Source organism: Rhinatrema bivittatum, chromosome 1 (genome assembly GCF_901001135.1).
Source record: "Rhinatrema bivittatum chromosome 1, aRhiBiv1.1, whole genome shotgun sequence".
In the NCBI taxonomy this organism is placed as follows: domain Eukaryota; kingdom Metazoa; phylum Chordata; class Amphibia; order Gymnophiona; family Rhinatrematidae; genus Rhinatrema; species Rhinatrema bivittatum.
The window spans coordinates 425343818-425370232 of NC_042615.1; the positions used below are offsets into that span (position 1 = coordinate 425343818).

Genomic DNA, 26415 nt, shown 5'->3' on the forward strand with positions numbered 1-26415 from the left:
GCGTGATGCAATGCTGGAGCGGAGCTGCCGAAGCGCATCAACAGCTTCGGCTTGCATTTGTCCAGGAAGCCAACCCACCTGTTCCGGCGGTCTGAGCTGGGTAGGGCCTGCAGGCGAGCCGCGCCTGTCTCAGCATAAGCGCTCGCTGCCGGTTCCGCTCGATCCTGGCTCTCACAGCCGCGGGTAGGGGCTGCTCTGCCTCCCCATCCAAGGAAGGCCCCGCAGCTTCCCCTTCCATTCTGTCCCTTGCCTGCAATCCCCGGCGGGGGGGGCGGAGTGATAGAGATACCGGGGCGGAGTGATAGAGATACCGGGGCGGAGTGATAGAGATAGCGGGGCGGAAGTGGTGCCAGGCACCAGAGGGAGCGCCTATTTTCCGAATCGGTCTTCCTGTTTCAATGAGGATCGGCGCTCCTGGAAGTCTTATTCTGGTCTGCGTAGCCTTGAACATTCCCCCTTAGCTTTTCCGAGGCAGCGAGTTGGAGTGGGAGATTCCTAGCAGAACGCAGCGTTTGGAAATCGGGGTGAAATGGAGTCCATAGTGTATTATATTTTCTCACGTTTTGAATTAATGTGCCGTGGCATTATTAATTCATGTATTAATGTAGTGCATATGCCTCCCCAGCAGGGCTGGGGTTTTTTTTTTTAGCGCCAGCACGGGAAATGGTGCCCCCTGTAGCCGGGGTGGAGAGGGAGGCAGTGCCCCTGCCAGGCCTGCAGCGGTGCTCTCCGTGGCTGGGGAATTGTGTGTGACAGCAAATAGGCTGATACAATATTGGTGCGCGTTAAATCGGGTGCCGCGGTAAAAAGGAGGCGTTAGGGGAAATTGTGCGCCCCTAGCGCCTCGGCAGCAGGCGTCCAGGAGAGGTGGCTGTCGGCCGGTTAGGAAGACATTCTCAATTTTATGAGCATCTGTTTGCCGAACCTGTGCACAGCCACGGGTTAAGAAAATGGATACTCGTTAATTGAGTGCCCCTTTTTCTAACCTGACCGCCAGCACATGTTTTTTTTAATTCTCCTATTTTGGTTCCTCCAACTTAATATCGCACAATATTAAGTCAGAGGAACAGAAAAGCAGTATTTTATTTTATTTTATTTATTTATTTATTTATTTAGAGTTTTTCTATACCGGCATTCGCAATGGGAATCACATGCCGGTTTACAATTAACAAGGTGTGACAAAGGTAATATAATAAGAACATTAACAGGTGCTAAAAGAAAAAGCAGTTACAGAAAAGCTTACAAAAAAAAAAGTAGCAGTTACAGAAAAGCTTACAAAAGCTTTTCTGTAATTTTTTTCGGCTCCTCAAGAATGAACACCTGCTCCAGGTAAGGGTTAAATTTTTGTGGGTCAAAATGTGCGTGTTGGGCTCACATTTTTTTTTTTTTTTGCATCGGGGGAAATAGGTAATAGCCTCATCAATATGAATTTACATACCATGAAGTACCTGGGTATACTCCTCTCTAGGGACCCGGCTAAACTATATGAAGTAAATGTTCGCCCGCTGTTGACCAATATGACTAACAAACTTAAAATGTGGGAGAACTTGCCGATCTTGACAGGGAGAATAGCCTTATTAAAGATGCTAGAACTGCCGCAGTGGCTTTACATTCTGCAACAGATCCCACTTTGGCTAACCTCGGGAGATATAAACAGTATTAATAAGATAGTGAGGAAGTTCCTTTGAAGGGGACGCAAAGCTAGGCTCTCCCTTGATACCTTACGGCTAGAAAGAAATCAAGGAGGTTTGGGATGCCCGAGCTGGAGAGATTATAATCTTGCATGCTTATTACGACATATTCGAGACTGGTTGGATGGGACAGGCATATACACACCACTCGAATTCCTAATGGAATGGTGCAGTCCTTATAGCCTCGCCGCCCTTATACAACTTCCGGGATCACTGGTACCGGCACATTGTAAAAGGAGTATGATCCTATGCTCGGGTAGGAAAGCCTGGAGTTTCTTATACTTAAATAAACTGAAAATGGGGACATGTTTGACTCCACATATTCCGCTGAGGGGGAACCCCCAATTTATACCAGGGATCTCGAGTTCGGTGTTCCGGGCTTGGGGAATGAAGGGTTTGAAAAATGTATACCAGCTATATGCTCCCAGGACAGGGATATTCTGGAGCTTTCCGGAACTCCAGGAAGTATATGAGATACATAACCATGATTTCTTTGCCTATTTGCAGATCAGGCACTATGTGTCCCAGGTCTTTGGGCTTCAGATAAATAGGGCTCAATGGGAAAATGTAGATAATGTCATAGATCCAGGATGTAAAAAACGACATTCTTGCTCTGTGTTCTCTCGAGCCTTAAAAGAGTTGAAGTACACCTCAGCGGTGGTATCTATACAAAATAAATGGGTCGTTCATGCTGATATTTACTTATCACTACTGTCTATTATGCAACTCTTGCAGAGCAGTTATAAGTTGTCAGAAAATGTGATTCTCCGTGAAATGAGGTTCAAATTTCTGCATTGCATATATATACCCCAATCCCAATTGTATATTGCAAAATTAGCTGATTCCGATTTGTGTATTAAATGTCAGACTCATAAGGGTACATATTTACACAGTTTGTGGGAGTGTGACACGCTGGTTTTGTTTTGGGAGGAGGTATTGGAACGGTTGGGAAGGATTTTGGGAATTCAGATACCTAAGGATCTTACACTGTGTGTGTTGCATTTGCCAAATGATTCACTTCAAACACTGTCAGAATATGATCAACAGTTTTTGCATAAAACCCTGCTTGTAGCTGTTCAAGCTATTTTGTCGAGGTGGATCTCAATGGAGAGTCCTACGAGGGAGCAGTGGCAAGGTAGACTCGAAACTTTATGTTAGCACAAACTTAGGACGGCATCTACGCAGAAATTGGTGAAACGGACTGAGTGCCTCTCCATATGGAATAAGTTTTGGTGGTCATTCCCAGCTTCCAAGAGAGACATTATTCAAAAACTCACCAGACATCAGTACCAGGAGAATACGCGCCTAGCATCTAATTAGTAGATACTCAAATGGAGGGAGATACCTTTGTCTTTGTAAATGTTACTGTTTGTTTGTCCTGCTGCAGAGGAATGGGGTAAGGGGGGGGGGGGGGGAAATAAGGGGTTATGGGGGTTAAAGTTTCATTTCTTGCACTGTTCAAGGTAAATTGTAAAGTTGTTTGATTATGAAAATCCTAATAAAGAAAGATTAAAAAAAAATATGAATTTACATGTGATGAGCTCGATTGGTTGCGCGTTTTGGATGTTCTAACCCCCGTTTTGCATCCGGGGTTATGGACATGTGTCCAGTCGTGTGTTGAGCCGTGCGCTGTGGCCAGTGCACAGTATTGCATCAACCTGTTAGTGGGCACACAAGTGGTAGAGAGTTCTTGGTAAAAAATTAAAAATGACCCCTAAAATATTAAAGATAAGCAAAGTTTTTGCGTTGTGGAAGAAAACAGGTAAATGATTAGGTAACTGGAATATATATTAATTTGAATAGAATAAGCTATAGTATCTTTTCAGTATTCAGGTTCCTCTGTCAGTCTTGACTAGTGCTAGCAGTTGATTATATTGGGGGGGGGGGGGGGGTTTCCACCTGCAAACTGCTGGATGACTTGTGCTGCCTCCAGTCCAGGTGTGCGGAAGGTGATGGCTAGAAGTTGTGATTGGTGTAGGATTAATTAAGAAATATATTACAACCTAGTCTACTCTCAAAGTTGTCCATCCCGATGATCCCTTTCTATTCCAGTTGTATCAAAACACCTAAGTCCTCTAGCCCAACAGAAAGTCAGCGATTGCACCTTGGCTTATATATCTTGTAGTTGGAAAGGAAGATGCCTTCTAGACCTAGGAAGTAGTTCAGAATCATGGATTTTGGCCAAAGTGGAACTCCAGAGAGTGACGAGGAGGCGGATAATGCTGGTGCTAAGTATGGGTTGGGGAAGGCATTTGGGAAACCATTAAATCTGAGTCAGCTCAACCTTGGTGCTGCAGATGACATAGGGCAGCCCTGCAGCTGCTATTACATGGGGAGAGTATCTTTACCCGTGGCCTTTGCTTCCCCTCCTTCATTGCAGCCTATGAATCTGTTTAGCCCTGCTTAACATGGCATCTTTCCCCACCCAACACAGCAATCTGAACTGCTCAGTTTATCAGGATGTAATGTGGCTCTGCCAGCCAAAGCTTGGGTGAGGGAGCACCCACCTCACTCGTGACAGGGTATGACATATCTGACCCAACTTCGCTAGCCAAAAATAATTTACATTTGCCATGTGATTAACTGAGGGGGAAGGAGAGGGAGCTTTTGGACTTCAGTCAGCACCTTTTACATAGTAAATGACAGCAGATAAAGATCAAAATGGTTTATCTAGTCTGCCCAGCAAGGTGTTTACAGTTGTAACTGCATAAGAACATGCCATACTGAGTTAGACCAAGGGTCCATCAAGCCCAGCATCCTGTTTCCAACAGTGGCCAATTCGGGTCATAAGAACCTGGCAAGTACCCAAAATCTAAGTCTATTCCATGTTACTGTTGCTAGTAATAGCAGTGGCTATTCTCTAAGTCAACTTAATTAATAGCAGGTAATGGACTTCTCCAAGAACTTATCCAATCCTTTTCTAAACACAGCTATACTAACTGCACTAACCACATCCTCTGGCAACAAATTCCAGAGTTTAATTGTGCGTTGAGTGAAAAAAAACTTTCTCCGATTAGTTTTAAATGTGCCACATGCTAACTTCATGGAGTGCCCCCTAGTCTTTCTATTATCCGAAAGAGTAAATAAGTGATTCACATTAACCCGTTCTAGACCTCTCATCATTTTAAACATCTCTATCATATCCCCCCTCAGTCGTCTCTTCTCCAAGCTGAAAAGTCCTAACCTCTTTAGTCTTTCCTCATAGGGGAGCTGTTCCATTCCCCTTTATCATTTTGGTAACCCTTCTCTGTACCTTCTTCACCGCAACTATATCTTTTTTGAGATGTGGCAACCAGAATTGTATACAGTATTCAAGGTGCGGTCTCACCATGGAGCGATACAGAGGCATTATGACATTTTCCGTTTTATTCACCATTCCTTTTCTAATAATTCCCAACATTCTGTTTGCTTTTTTGACTGTCGCAGCACACTGACCCGATGATTTCAATGTGTTATCCACTATGACGCCTAGATCTCTTTCTTGGGTGGTAGCTCCTAATATGGAACCTAACATTGTGTAACTATAGCATGGGTTATTTTTTCCTATATGCATAACCTTGCACTTATCCACATTAAATTTTATCTGCCATTTGGATGACCAATTTTCCAGTGTCAGAAGGTCTTCCTACAATTTATCACAATATGCTTGTGATTTAACTACTCTGAACAATTTTGTAACATCTGCAAATTTGATTACCTCACTTGTCTTATTTCTTTCCAGATCATTTATAAATATATTGAAAAGTACGGGTCCCAATACAGATCCCTGAGGCACTTCACTGCCCACTCCCTTTCACTGAGAAAATTATCCATTTAATCCTACTCTCTGTTTCCTGTCTTTTAGCCAATTTGTAATCCACGAAAGGACATCGCCACCTATCCCATGACTTCTTACTTTTCCTAGAAGCCTCTCATAAGGATCTTTGTGAAACACCTTCTGAAAATCCAAATATACTACATCTACCGGTTCACCTTTATCCACATGTTTATTATCTCCTTCAAAAAAGTGAAGCAGATTTGTGAGGCAAGACTTGCCTTGGGTAAAGCCATGCTGACTTTGTTCCATTAAACCAGGTCTTTCTATATGTTCTTTGATTTTGATATTTAGAATACTTTCCACTATTTTTCCTGCCACTGTGAAGTCAGGCTAACTGGTCTGTAGTTTCCCGGATCACCCCTGGAGCCCTTTTTGAATATTGGGGTTACATTAGCCACCCTCCAGTCTTCAGGTACAATGGATGATTTTAATGATAGGTTACAAATTTTTACTAATAGGTCTGAAATTTCATTTTTTTAGTTCCTTCAGAACCCTGGGGTGTATACCATCCGGTGCAGGTAATTTATTACTCTTCAGTTTGACAATCAGGCCTACCACATCTTCTAGATTCACCGTGATTTGGTTCAGTCCATCTGAATCATTACCCATGAAAACCTCTGATATGGGTACCTTTGTACCTTTTGTTTAGGGTTGTAACTGTTACTCTATGCAGTTTACCCTCAAAGCCTCCTGTTTATCCATATGCCTTCTGTTTAGTACTCCTTTTCTATGTCTATCTGGCTGACTTTCCATTCTTTTTTTCTCCGGAAAATCTTATCGTTTTGTCCATTTACTGTTCATTGTTCTCTCTCCTTTCTTTGTTTTCTCTTTCCCAAATCTCCATTTTCTTTCTCCGCAACCTTCTCCTCATTCCCTTTTCTCTTTCTTTCTGTCTTCATTCCTTCACAATTTTATCTTTCCTTCTTACCCTTCCTTCTCATCCCTTGTTCCACAACCTCTCCATTTTTTATTTTTTTTTACTTCTGCCACAAATCACTATGTAAACACCTCTGCTTGTCATGGAGCTGAGTGCATCAACAAGATAAAGTGAAGGAAATAAAAAGCAATGCACTTTGTTGGTAGTACCAATATGGTCCATGCTGTCCCAACGAGACCTGGACGGTGCTTGAAGATTTTCACCTTACAACAGCTGCTGTTCCCCTCAGGTTGAGCCCATCAGTTCAGGCAGCCTCCAGTACTTCCACTGTTTACAGGAACTAGGCTGATCTGAGTGCGAGACTGGAAACAGGAACAGGCAGGTAGCTGAAAGCAAAAACAGGCAAAAGCGAGATCTGGAATCAGAGACTTATGCAAGGGCAAGAACTGTGACACAAATAGGCAAGGGAACATGAAGATGGCCAGAGATCAACAATGAACCAATAACACGCCAGCTGAGCCATTGGACCAGCAAAGGTGTGGCAGACAGAACTTCCTTGTATACTGCAGTCTGTTAGGGTCCCACCCAGGTTAGACCTAGGTTATTTTCAGTCCCTGGTGTCTTTGTGATGGAGGACTAGGGAAATGGTGATGTCATAAATAGGCTAAAGTAGTCCATGGATGGTCTTCCTATCTTTTCTTCTGAACTTTACTAGGAGTTCCTGGCTGTTTCAGAGATCCTGTACCCTCTGTTATCAAATCCCCTGGCTCTGAACAGCTAGAGCTGCAGGTTCAAATCACCCAGACACCTACACATAACTTATGTGACATAAGAGGGTAATTTTCAAAGGCATTCTTGTGAGTTAAACTGTTTTAGTCGCCCTACCCAAATCTGTCATGTATGGGCATGAGTTTTCCTGGACTAAGAGTTTGCATTTACATGCATATTTTTTCATTTTCAAAAGTATATGCAAGTACATTTTCTTGAAAAAATTGTGCACAAATTAGCAGGTGTAATTGTGCCTGGGTAGATTTGGTGGGATAATTTTCAATGTGAACTTAGGCATGTAAGTTTGCTTTAAAAATTGGTGTACCTTATACATGTATTTGATTTCACATTTAGGCAGGCTGTTACAAAATTAGACCTCCCCTCCCCCTAAGATGATTTCTGGCCCTCTCATGTATCCCAGAAAATGTTGTATAATGGCTTCTTGCTTCCTTTTTCATCTAGATTTTTCCATTCCTTTTCCTACTTTGTCTCCCCAACACCACATCCCCCATCCTTCCTCTCCTCCTCCTTCCCTTCCGAAGCTTTCTTGTTTCTTTTGCTGGTCGTACTGCATCTTAGTATAGCACCGGTACTACAGGACAAGTGAGCTGTGAAAATGAGAAGCAGAAAGTACTCCCTTTGAGCTCTTGCTTTTGTTTCCCCCTCCCATCAGTTGTGAACACTTGTGCTAATAAGTAATAGGAGCTGGAGTATCAACAGTGGAGAGAAATGATTCCTGCTGGCGCCTCACAGGCAGCTGACACTGAAGCACTGACATGATATTAGCAAGTCACTATCCATATTGAAAATCGGGTTATCATTGGAAAACATTCACTAAAAAAGTTTGACACATCTGTATGGGAAAACTTTTCTTTAGTCTTTCAATCAGGAAGGAGGAGAACCCTAGGCCTAGCTCCTCCAGATTTAAAAATCTTACGAGCCAATCCTGCAGTCCTATTCCTCTCCATCCCTGAAATAATGGGAATAGGTGTCCCTCCTCCAACCCATCCTTACTCCAGCACATTATACAAAAGATGGCAATCCATTCCAAAGAATAATGCAACAAAAAACACCCAATTTGAATATAAAATTAAAATCACCAGCTCATGTATGGAGGACTCTACAAGGTGCATAAAGGAACATCTGCTTTGGTGCACCCTTACGTGTGGGCCTGTCCTAAATAGGGTGGGATTGGCTGTTGATCGTGTCGCTGGTGGAAGGGGTGTAGTCATGGGTCATTAACCCTTGCAACCAGGTCACTCAGTTGATTACACTCCATTGAGAATTTCCTGTAAGGAAGAACACAGTCCTTACCCCCTAGGAGTAAAAGTGCTGGGTGTAGCTCATAGTTTCAACTGTGGGAAAGTGCAACATATAGAAGGAAAACCTGGCATCAGCTTTGAAAAGGTTGGCATTGGCTGTTGATTGTCACCCATAGGAGGGTTACTTAGTTGCACAATTATATTTTGTTTAAGCTGCAGGAAGTAATGTGGTAGTACTCTAAGGTTGATTGTCAAAGGCGTTTATCTGGATAACCTTTAAGTTAACCGGATAAATGCTGAGTTTTGAATATCGGCGGTACTTATCCATATAAATTTTATCCATAGAAGTTATTATCTGGATAAAATATCCGGATGATTGAGAGATATTCTGAGGTGAAATTGAGTTAGCCATATAACTTATCTGGCTATCTCCGATATTTGGAGTTATCTATTTATTTATTTATTTAAAAAACGTATATTCCACACATATCCAAGTATTCACAGTAGATAACATGTCAAACATACATAAGTAAAACAAATCAATAAAAGACTAGAGTTAAAACAAAATATACAACAATAAACACACAACATAGATCATGCACAAAGTAAAATTAAAAGGTAAAAGTAATAAGCTAAAACAAAAATCTAAGCTATACATAAAACAAAAGCAAAAATAGGAGACGTTCCTGCAGAATGTATCTTAAAATGAAGGGCTTGTCTGCTGAAAGTATCCTAAATACAGGTAATAGGAAACAACCAAAACGGCATAAAAAACAAAAACATCAGCCATCAGGGAAACTGAGTAATTGGCTTTGTATAACTCCACCAAATGCTGCTTCAAAAAAAGGTTTTTTTTCCCCTGCCTTCTTACAAGTAGTGATGCAAGTCAGAGACTTAATGGAATCAGGGAGGTAATTCCAGAGCTGTCGACCAATGATGGAAAAAGCATGGTTATGAGCCTCGAGCAAATGGACCATGTGCAAAGATGGGAGTTCTGACAAACATTGATTTGCAGAGCGTAAGGAACAAGATGGGACATATGGCTTCAAAATCACAGTTGCACAAGGGGAGATGTAAAACAATTTTAAGCTTTATATGACAAGACAGGGGTAGCCAGTGAAGAGAAAAAAGATATGGAAATATATGTTCACGGAATCTTGGTTTGGCGGTGTTTGAAATCTGACAAAGTGGAGCTGGGCCTAGGCATCCATTCCTCAGTTTGTATGCTCTCCTTTGCAATCGCTGGGCGACATGAAATCCCAGAGATTGCATAGTACTGTGACTCTTTGGTGTCCAGTTAGTAATATAATAGTACTGCAGTGCCACACTCATCATGACTGCCTGCATTAAATAACTTTACAGAAGAAGAGTGAAAGGTGGGAAATGAGTGGAAGAGGAAAAAAACAAAGAGATGGGAGAAAAGAGATGGAAGAAAGAAGTGGAATTTATGTTGGGCAAAAATTATATAAAAATTGAAAATAGTAATAGATAAAGAGAAATGGACAGAATATGGAAATCGAAGCAAAATTACAGAGAACAAAATGAAGAAAAAATGAAAAAGAATAGAACTGAGGGAAGACTCACAAATCTCAGGGTGAACTAAACATAAAAGTATCAGTATCTGTAGTCCTTGCATTTGAAATTGAAGCAGACCACGAAGAGATAAATCCTGAGTAAACATTGGAAAACTTAGGTGCATAAAATGAGGAACGGAACACAAAATTTGCCCTCAATATAGATTTTCATATTGAAAATATTGAAATGTGTGCATTGCTTGTGTAAGGTTTAACCCCACATAAAAAGGGGGTGGTTCACGAACAGGTAAAAAATGAATCTGAATTTTCATAGTTATGCACTCTGTTTTATCATGGGTACATCTAGAGCATATATTTAGCCACAGAGCAACATGGCCTTCAAAGACAACTTGTATGCGTGTGTCTCATTTTGAAAATCAGTTGGTTTTGTGTGTGCTCAACCTTATATGCCAAACTGTGCTGTTAGGTGCACTACTGAAACAATATCCCTAAGAATATCAGAATGTACCAGCTTGGGATGTCAAGCAGCCAGAGCTGGCCTAAGGTCTCTCTAGAAATTGTGCCACTTCACGTTTCTAAGGCTTGAAGACATGCTGTAGTCATTCCATGGTCTAGCAATTATTCATATCTGCACTTAGTAATTAGCTTGTATCACCTTTGTAAGCCAAAATATCTGTAGCAACTAGTTGTTTTTTATGTTACATAAAAATACACATAATTAAAAATATATCTCCCCTTGAATGGTAGATAAGGTAAGAGGAAATCTTTTTAAATAAATACATAAATAAACTGGCCTCCTAGACTGGACAGATTGTGTCGGTATTTCAACATGTACCGTGGTTTTCCCAGAAGTGCATCTAGGATTTTTTTTTAGAGGGTTTTAACAAATTGCTGTGAGTAGGGCAGCGTCAGAAAAGAAGATCCACTGGTATATCCTAGGAAAAGGGTTTGGAAAATCTTTACCTTTTGATTGTAATGGTGTAGTTTGCTGGAAGTGTGATCCCAAAACCAAAAGCGGTACATGGACATAGACTCAACTTATGGAATTCTCCATATGTCCATATTGACCGCAAATGACCTCCCCTTTCGACTTATGGACTTATGAACATAAACTTTTGGTCTGCACATCCCTACTTCTGGCAGACCCCACTGTGATTATCCCGGGGTCTGCGGACAGAAGTTAGGAGCCACTGATGTAGACCATCTCTTTTGCAATCACATACGCTAATACTGTAGGGGTGTTTGAATTTGTAATCCTGTAGAAAAATATGAATGATTGATGTTGTTTCCTGTACTATTCAGGAGGATCCAAAACCACTTAGCTAACATTGTTTATTCTCTTTATTTCCACAGATGCAGTAGATAAGTCTGTCTGTTTTACTGAAACACAAAAATTATTTAAACTGTTAAAGAAACGAGGAGACAATACATCACTTCAAACAGAGAAAGAATGAGGAGGCAGAGAGAAAATGAAAAGAAGACCCAGCATAAACAGAGTGCGTGGAAATTTAACCACAGCCACAAAGGGGGAAAAACTGCTTTTCTTTCAGTTTGATGATTTCTGTGCTCTCAGGGCTGAGTCATGGCAGGCAGCCGGTATCTGTCCTCTTCCAGTGCTGTGCTTACCAGGCTCTTTAAGGTAGTTTTCTTTTAGTACAATGTGGGGAAAGGAAATCTTGAGGTAAAAATCTCTTGGTTATGGGGGAGAATAGGAAGGGGACAAAGGGCAGGAGGGAAGGTACTGAAGAGAGGAGGGAAGGGGCCAGAGGGCAGGAGGGAAGGGACCGGGGAGGAAGAGGGGAGGGGGAAGGGAACAAGGGACACAGCAGTCAGACAGCAAGAGGGAAGGCACCTGGGGAGGGGCAAAGGGTGAAGGAAGTGGGGTAAGAGGAAAAGTGACACAGGGGAAAGAGCAAGAGGGAAGGGGACAGAGGGCAGGAGGAAAGGCAGGGGCCTTGGGTACAGGGGGTGGATTGGCCTATCGGGGGATCGGGCATCCCCCGGTGGGCCGATCGCGCTAGTCATGTGGTCTGCCGGGCGTGGCCGTGACAGTCACGCTCTGCAGACCACATGGTATCTCCTGGGCGGCGAATCCCTGGGCCGCTCTTCATCGGGAATCCGCCGCTGCTTGGGTAAGATGAAGCAGAGCAGGAAGGAGAGGGGACAAGGTGGAGGGGGACATGGGGGAAGATTAGCAGGGCAGGAGGAAAAGAGCTGGGGGAAAGGGGAAGGAGCCATGGGTGAGTGGAAGTGAGGCAAGAAGGAAAAGGCCATAGCTGGAATTCAGGAGGGACAGGACACGAGACAGAGGGGCTGAGGGTAAGAAAATGGACGAGAGGGCAGAAGGAAAGGCACTCGGGGGCCAAGAGGAGGGAACTGCATTAAAAAATGGGTTAGGGCTGAGAGGCAATAGGGCAGAAGAGGGGGATGCTTTCCTGAAAAGTAATGGTCCTGGTGTACATCTCTTTATTTCTTTTATTTAATTAATAATTTTCCATATATGTCATATAACTGCATGTAAAAATGAAAGAGAAACGTGGTCAACAAACATTTTAAAGGTTGCAAAGAGGTCCATGATCTGAACAAATGAAAAGTATCAACGACAGTGTTGTTTTTGGTGGCAGCAGCACAGCATGGAAATGGAATTCTGATTGCCCAGAGATTGGTGTTAGCGGCAGGGGCTCGCATACACATCACCCACACATTGTTTCACCCAAACACCGCTCCTGCTCCTGCACTCACTCAATGAGTGCTCCCTCCCACCCCCGGGCTGGCTATAAGGGTGCCAGAGTATCGGCACAGAAATTGCCTGCACGTGCTGTCACCCCCTCACCCGCACACTCGCTGGCTCGCTCCAGGGTCGTGCTCTGAGCTCAGGATCCTTTCGGAGAAACTCCCCCTCCCTTTCTGAGAGAGGAGCTGCTTTCCACTTTCCACGCCCCCGCATGGGATTGGTCGGTGGGAATGGCAAGGTCATCAATAAGCTTCCAAAGGGGCGGGGCTCTGCTGTTAGTACTTGTTCAGTGACTAGGAAGCAGGGGGGAAACTTTAGAAATGTGAAAAGGGCGCCAATTTTGTCCCTAAAGTTTTAAAAAATAGCTAAAACAGATCCCTATCCCAATCACAGTTTTAGAAATCTTTATTCGGATGAAAAATTCCCCAGATCCAGTGATAACAATCTCTTTATTGCCAGCTCTGTATAATCCCTTAATTTAAAGCTCCCTGTCTTCTCACTGATGTCATCAATGTGAGTCCTGAGAGTTAAACGTCTCCTGTGCTGTGATGTAATCAGCATGTGCCCTCAAAGTAAAGCGCCCCCTGCTTTGTGATGTGATCTATGTACTCAGTGGAACGCTGCCCGCCTCTCTGTGTGACGTCATCAGTCTGCACTGGGCAGGATGGGGTGGTGGAGCTGATCTGCACGTTTGATGCTTTTGAGAATCAGAAACAGGAGCAAGAGTTTTCCCTTCCCCTTCCCTGTCTGCAGCCCGCAAAGAAAATGCCTGCAGGAGCTTCTGCTCAGATAGGAGAGTGCCCCAGCTTAGAAACAGAAACATAGAAACATAGAAATGACGGCAGAAGAAGACCAATCGGTCCATCCAGTCTGCCCAGCAAGCTTCACACTTCTTTTTTCTCATACTTATCTGTTTCTCTTGGCTCTTAGTAACCTTAGGTTCTATTTCCCTTTCACCCCCACTATTAATGTAGAGAGTAGTGATGGAGCTGCTTCCAAGTGAAATATTAAGTTTGATTTGTTGGGTAAGCGGCAGCATAGCTCTCTGCCTTGAATACTTACAAGTATTTAAATCTATATCATAGATCTCATTTTGTGTCTTTCATCCAGGGTATACATATTTAGATCTTTAAGTCTGTCCCCATACCCTCTATGATTAAGAACACTGACCATTTTGGTAGCTACCCTCTGGACTATTAAGTTTATATTCTTTTGACAGTGTGGTCTCTAGAACTGTATACAATATTCCAAATGAGGTTTTACCGGAGACTTATACAGAGCCAATTTTTTTTTTCTGAACTCAAGTATCCTTTTGGCTTTTGTTGTCACCTTATCTAACAGTTTCACCAAATTAGGATCATAAGATATGCACACCATCAGATCTTGCAACACTGCATCCCATATTGTACTTCTCCCTTTTTATTTTTAAATTTATATTCCAGGTTTTGTGACACTTGAAAGCAGATTACATTCAGGTACTGTAGTTGTTTCCCTATCCCCAGATGGCCTACAATCTAAGTTGTACCCAAGGCAATATAAAGTGGGGTGACGTGACATGTCCAAGGTCACAAGGCGTGTCAGCAGGATTTGAATCCCTCTGTTCCTGGTTCACAGCCTGCTACTATAATCACTAGGCAGCTATTCCACCAAATCAAATGCATAATCCTGAATTTTTTTTTAGCATTAAATCTTAAGATGCCATACTACGCCATTTGCTCAAGCCTCACTGGATGATCCCTCCTCATGTTTTCCAGGATCTCTATGCTGTTGCAGATTTTTGGTATCTGCACAAAAGTAAACCAACATTTCCCAATAGCCCATTTGCAACATTGTAAACAAAAATGTGGAACAGAATCAGAACCAGCGCAGACTCCTTTGGTACACCAATGACAAATCCCCTTACCTCCTTTCCTGAGAGTGAGCGCCACTTACCCCTACCTTTTGTTGCCTCTCACTCAACCAGTTTCTAACCCAGTCATTTTAGGGCACATTGATACAGGCTGGCTTTCAAATTTACAAATATTTGATGCCAAAACAGTGTAAATTTGTATCATTTGGCCCTCTTAAAAAGCAAACTCAAGAAGCCTGGATTTTAAAATTTTCTGAGAACACCTAAAAATTATAATTATTTTTTTTTTACACCCCACACATAGTTTGATCATTTTTATGCGTTTGTCAGTAAACATTCCTTAAATCTGTACACTATATTCTAATATCTTTAAATAAACCAGAATATTGACTAGGCGGCAAGTACAGCATAGTACCTTCGTGGCCTTTTGGCAAAGAGTGAGAAACTGTACAACAGGAGGACAAGGGTTTAACACCCTGCCACCCAACCCTATTAAACCATCTGCCAAAAAGAAAATACATTAAAGGTAGTTAATGGAGTCCACTTTTTTTTCATTAAGAAAACAATCCTGTAAGTAACAGCACCAGATATACGATGCTGTTATTTACAGGATTGTTACAGTTCAGACAGAAAGTCAGCATACTAGCAACCATCCTGAAGGATTTAGAGAGCGGCTAAGAGAAAGAGATGCTCTCTACAAAATGAAGACTATAACCTTCCAACTTCCGGATACCTCCTCCGCCCCAACAGAGCAGAGAGAACCAACACCTTCGCGGCATCAGAGCCCCGGTCGATCTATCCCATTCAGAATGCCCCCTTGGCCTCAATGGCCCCACCGCAGTGCCAGGCTCAGCCCCTCCGCGGCCAGTCCTTACCTGTCGGGCGCAGGTGAGCAGATTGCAGGAGGCACGGCGGCTCTGCGGCCGCTGGAGGAGACGGGAAGCTTCCTGCCTTTGCTCTATAAACACTAAGTCCATAAATGCCAGATAGGGTTGCCAACTTTTCCATAGACCAGGACTGGACACTTGATAACCGGGGGTGGGGTGGGGGAATGGTACCCCCTCATTTGCATAAACTTTAGATCTTGCCAGTGAACTGCCTATACAGTGCATCTATGTAACTGCAGAACCACTGGAGCTCAGGGCTGTGCTGTACACCACCTCCTCTCCCCTTACTGTCCAATCACAGCATGGGAAAGGAGGCAGGAATACAGCACAGCTCTCCTCCGATAGACTCTGACCTGTCTTTCTCATCCTCTAACTGAACTGAACTTTTCAACCTTTTTACTTAGGTATACACTGCCCCTAGCTTATTTCTAGCTTCTGACTACGTTTTTTTTTTTTTTTTTTTTTTTAAATATACAAACACTCTAACTTCTGGTTACTAGCTGCCTTACAGACTTTTAAAAATAAACACACTAACTACTGCTTACTGCATATTAGCTGCCTTACTGACTGACTATTTTAAAAATACAGTCTAACTTCTGCTTACTCACTGCCTTACTGACTATTAAAAGCACAAACACACAATAATATTCCCAAATAGTTAACTTTGCCCCAATACTTTTAAAAAAGAAAATTTCCCAAGCAAAAACTTACTGATTCCTTTCAGCCACTAGCAAGATGATCCTCTCCTCTCAGTGCTCCCACTGGATTGCACAATCTTCTTCAGTAACACTCCTTTCCCTGGGCTAATGCATTACTGAAAATTTACACTCCTACTAGAAAGTTGCGTTCTCCCACCCGGGGCATGCTAGAAATTCCATCCCACAAACTGCAAGAGACACGGGAGAGATCTTTTTCATTGTTGTCCCTGAATTTTTGGAATTCTCTCCCCATCCATCTACAGCTAGAGACTGACACAAAGAAATTCAGAGCTGAGAAAAAAAACCTTACTTGTACAGATTAGCATTTTTGTAATTATGCCATTTTTTCTTTATAGAAAGACTCTTAATTGGGCAGACGTTATTTGTTTTGATACTTTAGTCTTTGTTTGCAATATGTGTTTTTATGCGATTAGGTACAAATCTTTGTAAATCGCTCAGCCTTATGCACCGAGCAATTCATATATTGTTAATAACGATAAAGATAAGGCATCACAGGGTTGACTGAGTGGAGGTGCGATTGCTGTATGATGTCCCTGAAGGTCTCCTCTATATACCTCTCTGTCTCCGTTATCTCCTCCAGGTCTGGGAGGAGAGAGAGTGACAGAGCTAGAAGTGACAGGGGGGAGAGGGATAGTGAGGATGGGTGACAAAGTCATAGGTAATGAAGGGGAAAAGGGAGGATAACAGAGTCAGAAGTAGTGATGGAGGAGGGAGAGAATGAGAGCCAGAGGTATGATGGGGTGGAGGATTGAGAGAAAGCCAGAGGGAGATTGGGAAGGAGGAGGGTTTGAAAGATGGACGCGCAAGAGGGAGTTAGTCTTGGAGTGCTATAGGGAGAGTTGTGTGAGAGATCCAGCAGGGGTAATGGAGGATGTTGTAGGAGAGAGAGACAAAGAGAGAATGGGAGGGGAAGTAGAGCGAAAGAAGGGGTCAAGATAGAGGAAGAAAAATAATGATTGAGGGCTAAGCCCCTGTCATTATTATTGTGGAGGTTGGAGGAGCTATGCTTGGGCTACAGAGAGACGGATTGAGAGAATCTTTGGATGCCTGATAGATTTGTGAGGATAGGATGGGGGCATTCAGAGGGAGTCTGGTAGGACAGTGTGAGACAATTGAGAGAGCATGGTGGGGAGTAGAAAGAGAGAGACTGAAAGAAACAAGCTGGGAAAACTGGTGGGAATAAGGTGGGGGATTGAGAGACTTGTAGGAACAGGGTGGCAGGACAGAGAGAGACGGGTGGGAAGATTGTGAGAGACTGGTAGGGATAGGGTGGGGGGATTGGGAGAGACTGGTGGGATTAGGATATGAGAGAGGGAGAAACTGGTAGGGACAGAATGGGGGGACTGGGAGAGAGAGACTGGAAGGGATGAGGGGCACTCATTGGGACCCCCTTTGCTGAGGCTCTTTGATAAATTCTGATTCCACGAGTCTTAGTGCGTGAAAGGTTGGCCACGTCTGGTCTAGATAAGTGGTCATGGTGTGAGGTTCAAAGTGAGCAGATGTGGGAAATAGTTTGTGGACAGGCTACTTGTCCATAGGTAACTGGAAATCCGGTTGGTGGGTGGGAGATTGTTAGGAGAGAGGCACTCACAAGAGAATAAAACCATATGATTCAGGGATGTGGAGAAGCTCTGGAAGATTTATTTATAGGATATTATACATTATTTAGGAAGTAAAACAATCCTCTAGGCCAGCGATTCTTCAGTTTTCCAGAGATATTTTTTTCTTTAATCTGACAGCAAATTACAGGACTGAGATGGGCTGGTGAGCTGTGTACATCTAGGAGTGCTGTAGGCTGATTAGCACCAGCATCCAGAGCCACCAGTTAACTAAGATCCCCCCTCAGTTTAATGTCTGACTGCGCCACGATTAATCAGAAAGTTCAGGTCCTGCTAACAAGATCAGATTTCTGCTTTCCTCTCGCTGACACCATCACTGCATTGTGTTGTGAGCAGGGAGCCTGGGGTGTGCAGACATGGGAGTTACAGTCAGGGAGAGGCTGAGCTCAGACAGGAAAAGAGAGAAAAAAAATGCAGTACAGAGAGGATCAGGGGCGAGAGACAGACATTTCATGGATCATTCATTCTACTAGCAGTAAAGCCAATCCAAGGATGGGGAAATACTGTGAAGTGTAGGAAGTGTGTAATTAAGATGTAGCAGAATCACACTCCCATCCTCTATTTTCTTTATCCCCCCTTCCAAAGCCCCTTTCACTCCATTTTTTCACTTGCTCTTCCCCCTGATCCCCTTTCCAAAGCCCCCTTAACCCCCTCACCCTCTCTCCTTCACTTCTTCCCACCAACTAATCCCCTCACTCACCCTGGCTTCCCCCCCCCCCCCAATAAACCCCTTGGTCACTCAAATTATTTGCCCCTTACCCTGATACTCTCCACGGTTTATTCACTCCTTCCAAACCCCTCACTCACCCTGATATATTAACTTCCTCCCTTCTTCCACCACACAAACCCTTCACTACTCTCATCCCCAGTTCACTCCCCCCATTTCTCTTGGTTCACTCCCCAATCAGTTTGTTCTCTTCCCTCCAGCCCACAATCTCAGGTTAACACTCTACAAGACCTCCCCATGCCCATGGACCCCCTCACTCAGAGGGTACTATCGGCAAACCAGGAAGAGGAATAGGACAGTGACTCTGCAGTGTTCGTGATACATCCTTCCTCCTCCTTTACTGCGCCTGAGCATCCTGCTTTGAATCAAGGAGGTCAAACTGCACCATTCAGGTCTCAGAGGCCTCAGTCCTCCTCCTCCTCCTGTTTGTCCGATAGGAGCCAGTGAGTGAGGAGATCCGGGGATCCATTGCCACCAATATGTCTCTTTGGGGGCAGGCAGGTGGGCGAGTAAGGGGTTAATGCAGAGCTGGAAAGCATAGCCTGAGAGAGAGAGAGAGGGGTAGAGCTGGAGAGCAGAGCGTGAGAGAGGGAGAGGGGCAGAGCTGGAGAGCACATCGTGAGAGAGGGGCAGAGCTGGAGAGCACAGCATGAGAGAGTGAGAGAGAGAGGGGCAGAGCTGGAGAGCACAGCATGAGAGAGAGGGGCAGAGCTGGAGAGCACAACGTGAGAGACAGAGGGGCAGAGCTGGAGAGCACAACGTGAGAGACAGAGGGGCAGAGCTGGAGAATACAGCATGAGAGATAGAGGGGCAGAGCTGGAGAGTACAGCATGAGGGAGAGAGGGGCAGAGCTGGAGAGCCGAGCATGAGAGAGAGGGGCAGAACTGGAGAGCACAGCGTGAGAGGGAAGGAGCTTGAGAGTGCAGAATGAGAGGGGAGGAACTCAAGGTCCATATAGACAGAGCTGGAGACTACAAGGAGGGAGGGGCGGAGTTCAGGTTGCACCCTGGTGATGCAGGCATGGGGCAACTATTATATTCAGATTATTTTAATTAATTTGTACTGAACTGGATTCAGTTGCTCCTTCTCTGCCACCTCTCCTCTCCTCTCCCCTCCCCATCAGCCTCACATGGTCTCTCCCCCCCTCTTGTGATGTTATGATGACAGGAGCTGACATAATAAAAGGCAAAGCTGCCAGGGTGTCTATTATGCAAAGGTTGGCAGTAAGCAGTGAGCATTTCTGCTGATTGGGGCTCTGGATAGCAAGAGACCAAAGGACCTGAAGTTTCAGGAAGTAAACCACAAGCAAAAGGAGAAAGGGGAGGAGGATTGACTCAACATGGAAATGAACTACAAGCGAGAGGAGAAAGGGGAGGAGCATTGACTGGACATGGAAATGAACTACAAGCAGAGGAGAAAGGGAAGGCGGATTGACTAAACATGGAAATGAACTACAAGCTAGAGGAGAAAGGGGAGGAGGATTGCAGCACAGAACAACTCTACCTGGAACTGAATATTGTAACAATTCCTCCCACCCCTCCTTCCAATGCTCCCTCTGCTCTCCCTCCTCCCATATCTCCCCTCCTCCCTCTCTCATCAATCTCCCTGCCTTATCTCCTGCTCTCCCCTTTCCATCTTACTTTTTCTCCTTTGCTCTTTCCTCTCTGCCACTTGCCTTTGCTGTTCTCTACTTTTCCTCTCCTTTCTCTGTCTTGTTTATGCTTCCCCTTTCCCTCTCCCTCTCTTCTCCTTTTAGCAAAACCCTTTTAGTGGTTAATATTATTTCCCTCCCATGTAAAATTCCCTTTTATTACCATTAGAGTCATTGCTGCTGAGGGTTCCTGAGGGAGACAGAGCTGTGTGTTAATAGGGACAAACAGGGAGAGTTTGTAAAGCTAAGGAAGCCCAGCCAGTTGTACAGTCTGAGCTGATCTTATCAGCACCATCACAGCTGACTGAGACAGATGCAGCATTCAGCTCTGCAAAAAGGTTCACTTAAAAACCAGTTGGAGTTACTGTGAAATTCCTTTTCTTCTTTCCCTGCTTGTAATGCAGTTTATTTAAAATCCTTTGGGTTTACTGTTCTTCCTTCATAACAAGCTCTATTAGCACTGTGGATCCTAGGTGAGTTTTTCAGTGATTCTTGTATTTTCTGGATGTACAGTCTTTATTTGTCTGGATTCTGTGAAACCCCAGGTTTAGGGAGTCACAATGTCCTCAGAAAACCCTCATGAAGGAGCAGGTGGTAGGGTACTTGGGAAACCCAGTTGGTGGTTGGGAGGTTGTCAGGAGAGAGGCACAAGTGCAGGAGCAGGCAAGGCCTCTGCAGTGCTTGCTAGGACCTTCAAGATCCAAGCAAGTGAGCAAGGGTTTAACCTCCAAGTGTCAGCTGATGCAGCTTTTGCTTTACTTCTGCTATGAATATTTAATCCAGGGAGGTAAAGGAAGAGATGTGATGTGTGCTCTTCATTCCTGCCATGAATATTTAATTCTGGATGGCTGGGGAGGGGCCAGAAGAAGCAGCTCTTGCTCTGTTTCCCTGTGAACATTTAATTCTTGGAATGGGAAGCTGCAGGAAGGAGCTAAGGATGAGGCAGGAGCTCTTGTGCCACTCTCCAGTCCTTATGAATATTTAATTCAAGGACAAGGTGGGGAGATGAACCAAAGCTGTGGCAGCAGATCATGCTCGCTCCTGCAGTGAACATTTGATTATGGGGGGGGGGGGGGGGGAGGAGGAGTCAGAGACAAGGAGCAAAAGCTCCCTCCATGAACCTCTGGTTTGGGGCTCTGGCAGTGGCTGCCTGGGACTGAGCTGTGGGTCTCATCTGGGTCTGGATGTTTCACAGCCTTGACCTAAATAATCAAAGTATGCAAGGTCTGGCCAATCCCATGTGAATTTTAACCTGGAGGTTTGCAATGATAATGAATGCAAAAGTACACATCTAGACTTGCTTTGTTTATTGCCCCCTCAAAAATACCCATGCCTGCTTTTTGTGAGGGCACGTTGTTAAAGGAAAACTCTGCATATAGTTTTCTCCCTGTCCTAACCCCAAACCAGAAATATTTACAAAACTACATGGGGAAAAGCCCATGCCTTGTTATATGCTCCTACGTTTACTTGTGTAGAGGATGGACAGTAATCAAACAGCCCATTTCTGTGGATAAAAGAGCGCTTTACCCCCGGAAATGGCTTTCATTATTGTCCTCCCTGTATATAATGGTGATGTGTGTTCAGCCTTACACATTTTAAAGCCTGAATCTTTCTTTAACAGATAAAGAAAAAAAGCAAGCATGAAGAGGACCGAATGACTATACCCCCTCCCCTCCCCCTCCCCCTCCCCTCCCCTTGAGTGACTGCTCCCCCTCCCCCCATCCCCAGACCTTGTTCTCCCCTTACCCTATTCCCACCCCTGTAACTCCCTCCCCTGCCCCCATTCCTCCTTCCCCGTGTGAATGTGCATGAATGTGTATGAATGTGTATGAATGTGTTCCCTCACCTTCCCCCCCCCCCTAACCTCCCACTCCCTTGCCCCTTCCATCCTTGACGCCCTTCCCTTTTCCCATTTCCCACCATCAATCCCATTTTAGAACCCGGTAAGTTATAGCTACAGTCTGTCCGTTTTTTTTAAAAATTACCCATCTTCTCCCAAATATTTCTGAAAAGTATTGTCCTATCTCTAGTTTGCCTGTCTTGTCCAAAATGTTTAAAAAAGTAGTTCAAGGTCAACTCTGGGGCTTTCTAGAGAAGATGTTAGTGTTTCATGCTAAACATGCAGGTTGCAGGAAGTGCTTCAGCATGCAGACAGCACTCAGTCCCTTGATGAGCCCTATAGGATTTCCCTCTTCTTTGTCAGCCCTGGTTTTGTCTTTGTTACTAGTTTTAACAGGATGCATTCATTACGGCCATTTATTTATAGCAGGGAATTCTGTTTATTTTATTCTTTGTACACTGCATTGATTTTCTTTTGTAAAATTTTGTGATTAATCAAGCTAATAAATCAGAATTAAAAAGAAAACATGACAAACAATCCAACAGAAAATCAGTAACAGAGAAATGAACAAATCTCACAATCTCCAGAGCAAAATAAAAATAATCTGAGTGAAATTATACTTCACAGGCTCTTTCAAAGAGCCAAGTTTTGAGGCTTTTCCTAAAAATCCTGAATTCTTTCTCTCTGTGTAAAGAGAGAGGAAGAGTATTCCAAAAATATGCAGCTAAATAGGAAAACCCCCTCTTTCTTGCATGCTCCAGACACATTTCTGTAGGAGAGGGAACTGGAAGGTAATGCCAGCTGAGATGAACGTAATCACCTTGCAGGCTCATCAGGAAGTAGGAGAGGCCATGATAGCCTGCAAATTAGCCTAAGAAAATAAAAACAAATCTTTGTGCTAGGAGAGAAGTGAGGAGCAAAACTTAATGAGTTATCAAACTTGAGTCCTAATGAAGTAACACTATTTCTTAACTGAATAGAAGGACCTGCCATCGGCGGGGAAGGAAGTGAATTTAATCTACATTTCTAGTAAAACAAATGCCCTCCGAGTTTCCTGGGTTTACCTTTATCTTCTTCCCTGCTATCAATCCCCTCCCCTTCCAGGTGGTGAGGGAGAGGAAGGTGAATAGAGACATTATTGCTAAATATGTATTATTAATGCATCTAAATGGCAGATGAAATCTAATGAGGGCGAGCAATCCATGCTTTGGGATTCTGCTGACCTGGATTGGCCACTCTCGCAGACAGGATGCTGGGATTGATGGACCTTTGGTCTGATCCAGAATGGCACTTCTTATGTTATTTATCTAGCTCCAGCAGCAGAGAGAGAGAATAACTGATGTTATTCCATTTATTTTTAAGTTCAGACACATTATCTAACCTTGCTGGCCTTTAGCTGTAAAGTATTATGCACTTTACAAACTAGAGGCATCATCCTCTCCCTGGCAGGGTGCACAGTCCCATTGGAGGGACATTCTTGTAAGATGGAGCAGTGAAATTGCTCTGTGGGAAGGAATTACCTGCTGGGGGATGCACGATGGCCAAGGATTGTGCTCTATCACTGGCAGGTCATGGGTAATAACCACAGTGTATGTGAGCCCCAGGGGAGGGGGATGGGGACATGCAGTCAAAGACTGGAGAAGAGGGGTGAGGTCAGGGGTCATGGTAAGGGAGGGCTCTGGGGCTAGAGTAAGCTCGGGGGTCAGGGGAGGGGTGAGGTCAGGGGTCATGGTAAGGGAGGGCTCTGGGGCTAGAGTAAGCTCTGGGGTCAGGGGAGAGGTGGGTATTTTTTTTAGATTTAGGGGTAGGTCCTTCAGTGAGGTTAGATCCTCTGGAGCTGCTCAGGGTAAGTTTTCAGGAAGCTGCTCAGTGCTGAACCGGCTAAGCTAAATTTGGGAACATTTCCAGCCGCCATGCTTTGATTGAAAATTTATCCAATAAACGTAATCAACGCTTGTGGCCACTCAGCAGCTCTTCTGAAAACTTGCCCCTTACCTTGTATACAGAAATGGACACAATTAACTTTGTGATAACCAAGATCAATGCCTGTACCGCAAATGGAAATGCTCACACATCTCCTTTCTTTCTCTTTCTGGTTCCGCTCGTCCTGCCAACTTCTGCACCGGTGCATTAGATTTACCCTTGCCATCCCGTATCCCGTGTGTGTGGTGTGATTGCAGTGAAGACAAGGTAAGGAGCCTTGGCAAACATCACTTTGTGCCCTGTAATACTTTTAAAGGTCCTTGGTCAGTGGATTTGTCCGGCTGAGTTTGGAATTTAGCAGGACAAACCGCAAAGTATTAAAATTGTGGGCCAATGAATGGTTAACTTACCTGGATAAAAAGATGACCGGGTGTGGGGCTTATGTTTAGCTGGGTAGCAGCCCTGAAGTTAGCTAGATAAACTTACTCCACTGTCTTTGGATCTATCCAGCGGGAACTCGTACCTGGGTAAGTCCAGCTAACTTCCTGCTCTCGGCACCGCTGCAATGACCTATTAGTTTATAAATATAAATGAAGAAACATTTTGTTGGTATTCAGGGACTTCACAGTGCTAATCAGTGATTTCTCAGAGACGAGGAGTCCCTCAGAGCACAGGGAACAGTCTGCCCTCTATAGTTACTCCAGCGAGCCATAGCAAATGGTTAGTCCACTCACTACCCTAAACTAGGTCCTCCTCTGGGAGGAGCTTAGACATTAGAAAAGGCACCCAGAAAAGACAAAACAATAAATATAACAACTGAGGAATCACTAAATAGCAGTCAAATGTTTATTTATTAGCACAATCTGTGGTCAGAAGACCTCATTGATTCAGATGCTGGTTGGTTACTCCAGCTCTACCTGACACAAAAACCTGAAAGAACTGTGTGAGACTTGGTACTAACTCACCGGTCGCTAATCATTCACAGGAACAGTGCTAATAAATGAATGTTTGTTATTATATACAAGAAAAGGATTTACAGTTAACTCAAAAGGCTTGAAAAACTGGAAACAGCAAAGAGGAAAAAAAGAGAAAGAACAGTAACTGCTGGTACTTATCAGTTTGTCTGCAGAGTGAATTGCTGCATCCTTCCCAGTCAGATATGAGGGTCCTGTGCAACCTTTTCCTGTCAACCCACAGCTGTACTTCCCAGCTGAAACAGGTCTCTCTCTCTCTCTCTCTCTCTCTCTCTTTCTGCTAATTCCAACTCTCATTCTCTCAGCCCGTTCTGTCCCTTAACAGATCCTCAGCAGCAGTGCAATGTCTGCTGAAACGAGCATCTCTCTCTCTCAGTGTTACAGTCTCTCTCTCTCAGAACCTTAGCAGCAGGGTGAAGATATCTGTCCTGGGATTCATCCCCTCAGCTCCAGCTCCAGCTCCAGCTCCTGGTGCCAGTGGAACACTGCGCTCTTATACTGCCGCCTGCTGACTGGCTGAAGATCATCTGAATAAAAAAAACCATTCTCTCAATATACCAGGCAAATAACAGTTACAACTCCTGCTCATCACCAAGAACAATTTTCCAAGTGTGTGGCGCGACGTTTGTGCTGTATCCGAGGGACATTTGAATTTCTGCTGACTCCGCCCTTCCAGCTCTGCCTCAGCTCCGTCCCTGAAACACCTCTGCTCGCTGGCTGTAAAAGGCCATTGATTAGAGCAGTGGGCTGGAAGCCAGGGTTTAAATCCCACTGTTACCACTCCTTGTGGCCTCAGGGTCAGATTGTGAGCCCACTATGAATAGAGAAATAACTACAATACCTGAATGTCATCCACCTTGAAGTGCTGAAAGTTGGAATATAAATAAAAAATTAAAAAAAAATCTCAGGCTCCTGATTGATTTACCCAAGTAACCTCTACAGTACTGATTCAATGGCGCATTTCTTTTTTTTGTTTGTTTAAACATTTTTATTGACAATGATAAATGAGGTTCATAACAGTAACATTACAATTCAATACAAATAATGGAATACACAATTGTCACCAATGAACTAGCATCCGTACCTAAGGTTTTATGATAATTATAATAGTACATTCCCCAGTCCCCTCCCCCCCCCCTAGTTACCAGGTATACAACATTGGGAAAAATAAAGAAAAGAAAGAGAAATACATAGGAAAGGAATGGAGATTTACAATATGCTAATCAGTTGCAAAAAGGGAGCATTCTGCTTATATGGAAAGTATATAAAAGTTATCCAACATACGTACATGGCCAAACATATGGTAATGCCACCCACACAGGTAATATACGCCAAGACCTGAATACATGCCGAGAATGCTATGTGGATACAGTTATGCCGATTGCTGATCTTCCAACCACTGCAGATACGGATCCCAAACCTTATGAAAAGCCAGCAGGCGATCCAGGTGAACCGCTGTGAGGCGGCCTAGTTGATAACATGCATGTAGTCTGTTTTGTATTTTAGCCAAACTGGGAACTATAGCCTTGGTCCAGTGTGCTG

The 26415-nt window shown here is 43.9% G+C and overlaps 1 protein-coding gene and 1 long non-coding RNA gene across 7 annotated transcripts in view; one reads left to right on the forward strand and one right to left on the reverse strand.

Annotated features, from left to right (window-relative positions):
• XPA (XPA, DNA damage recognition and repair factor) overlaps positions 1-350 on the reverse strand; it is a 46286-nt gene extending 45936 nt beyond the window's left edge. The window contains exon 1 of one of the 3 annotated variants that reach the window (XM_029603654.1): positions 79-338. In XM_029603654.1, coding sequence (XP_029459514.1) covers positions 79-238 — 160 coding nt within the window. In that variant the 5' untranslated portion in view covers positions 239-338. Of the gene's footprint in view, positions 1-78 lie in introns of all 3 variants that reach the window. The other 2 variants (XM_029603661.1, XM_029603671.1) reach the window with 2 other exon arrangements.
• LOC115092622 lies at positions 1-25723 on the forward strand. Of its 4 annotated transcripts, none has more exons than XR_003857045.1 (5): positions 1-100; positions 11304-11446; positions 21758-22079; positions 24111-24166; positions 25272-25723. It is a non-coding gene; the product is annotated as an uncharacterized LOC115092622 (long non-coding RNA). The 4 variants fall into 4 exon arrangements; XR_003857038.1 differs by lacking the exon at positions 1-100 and adding an exon at positions 416-543; XR_003857044.1 differs by lacking the exon at positions 1-100 and adding an exon at positions 416-524.
• The last annotated feature ends 692 nt before the right edge of the window (positions 25724-26415 follow it).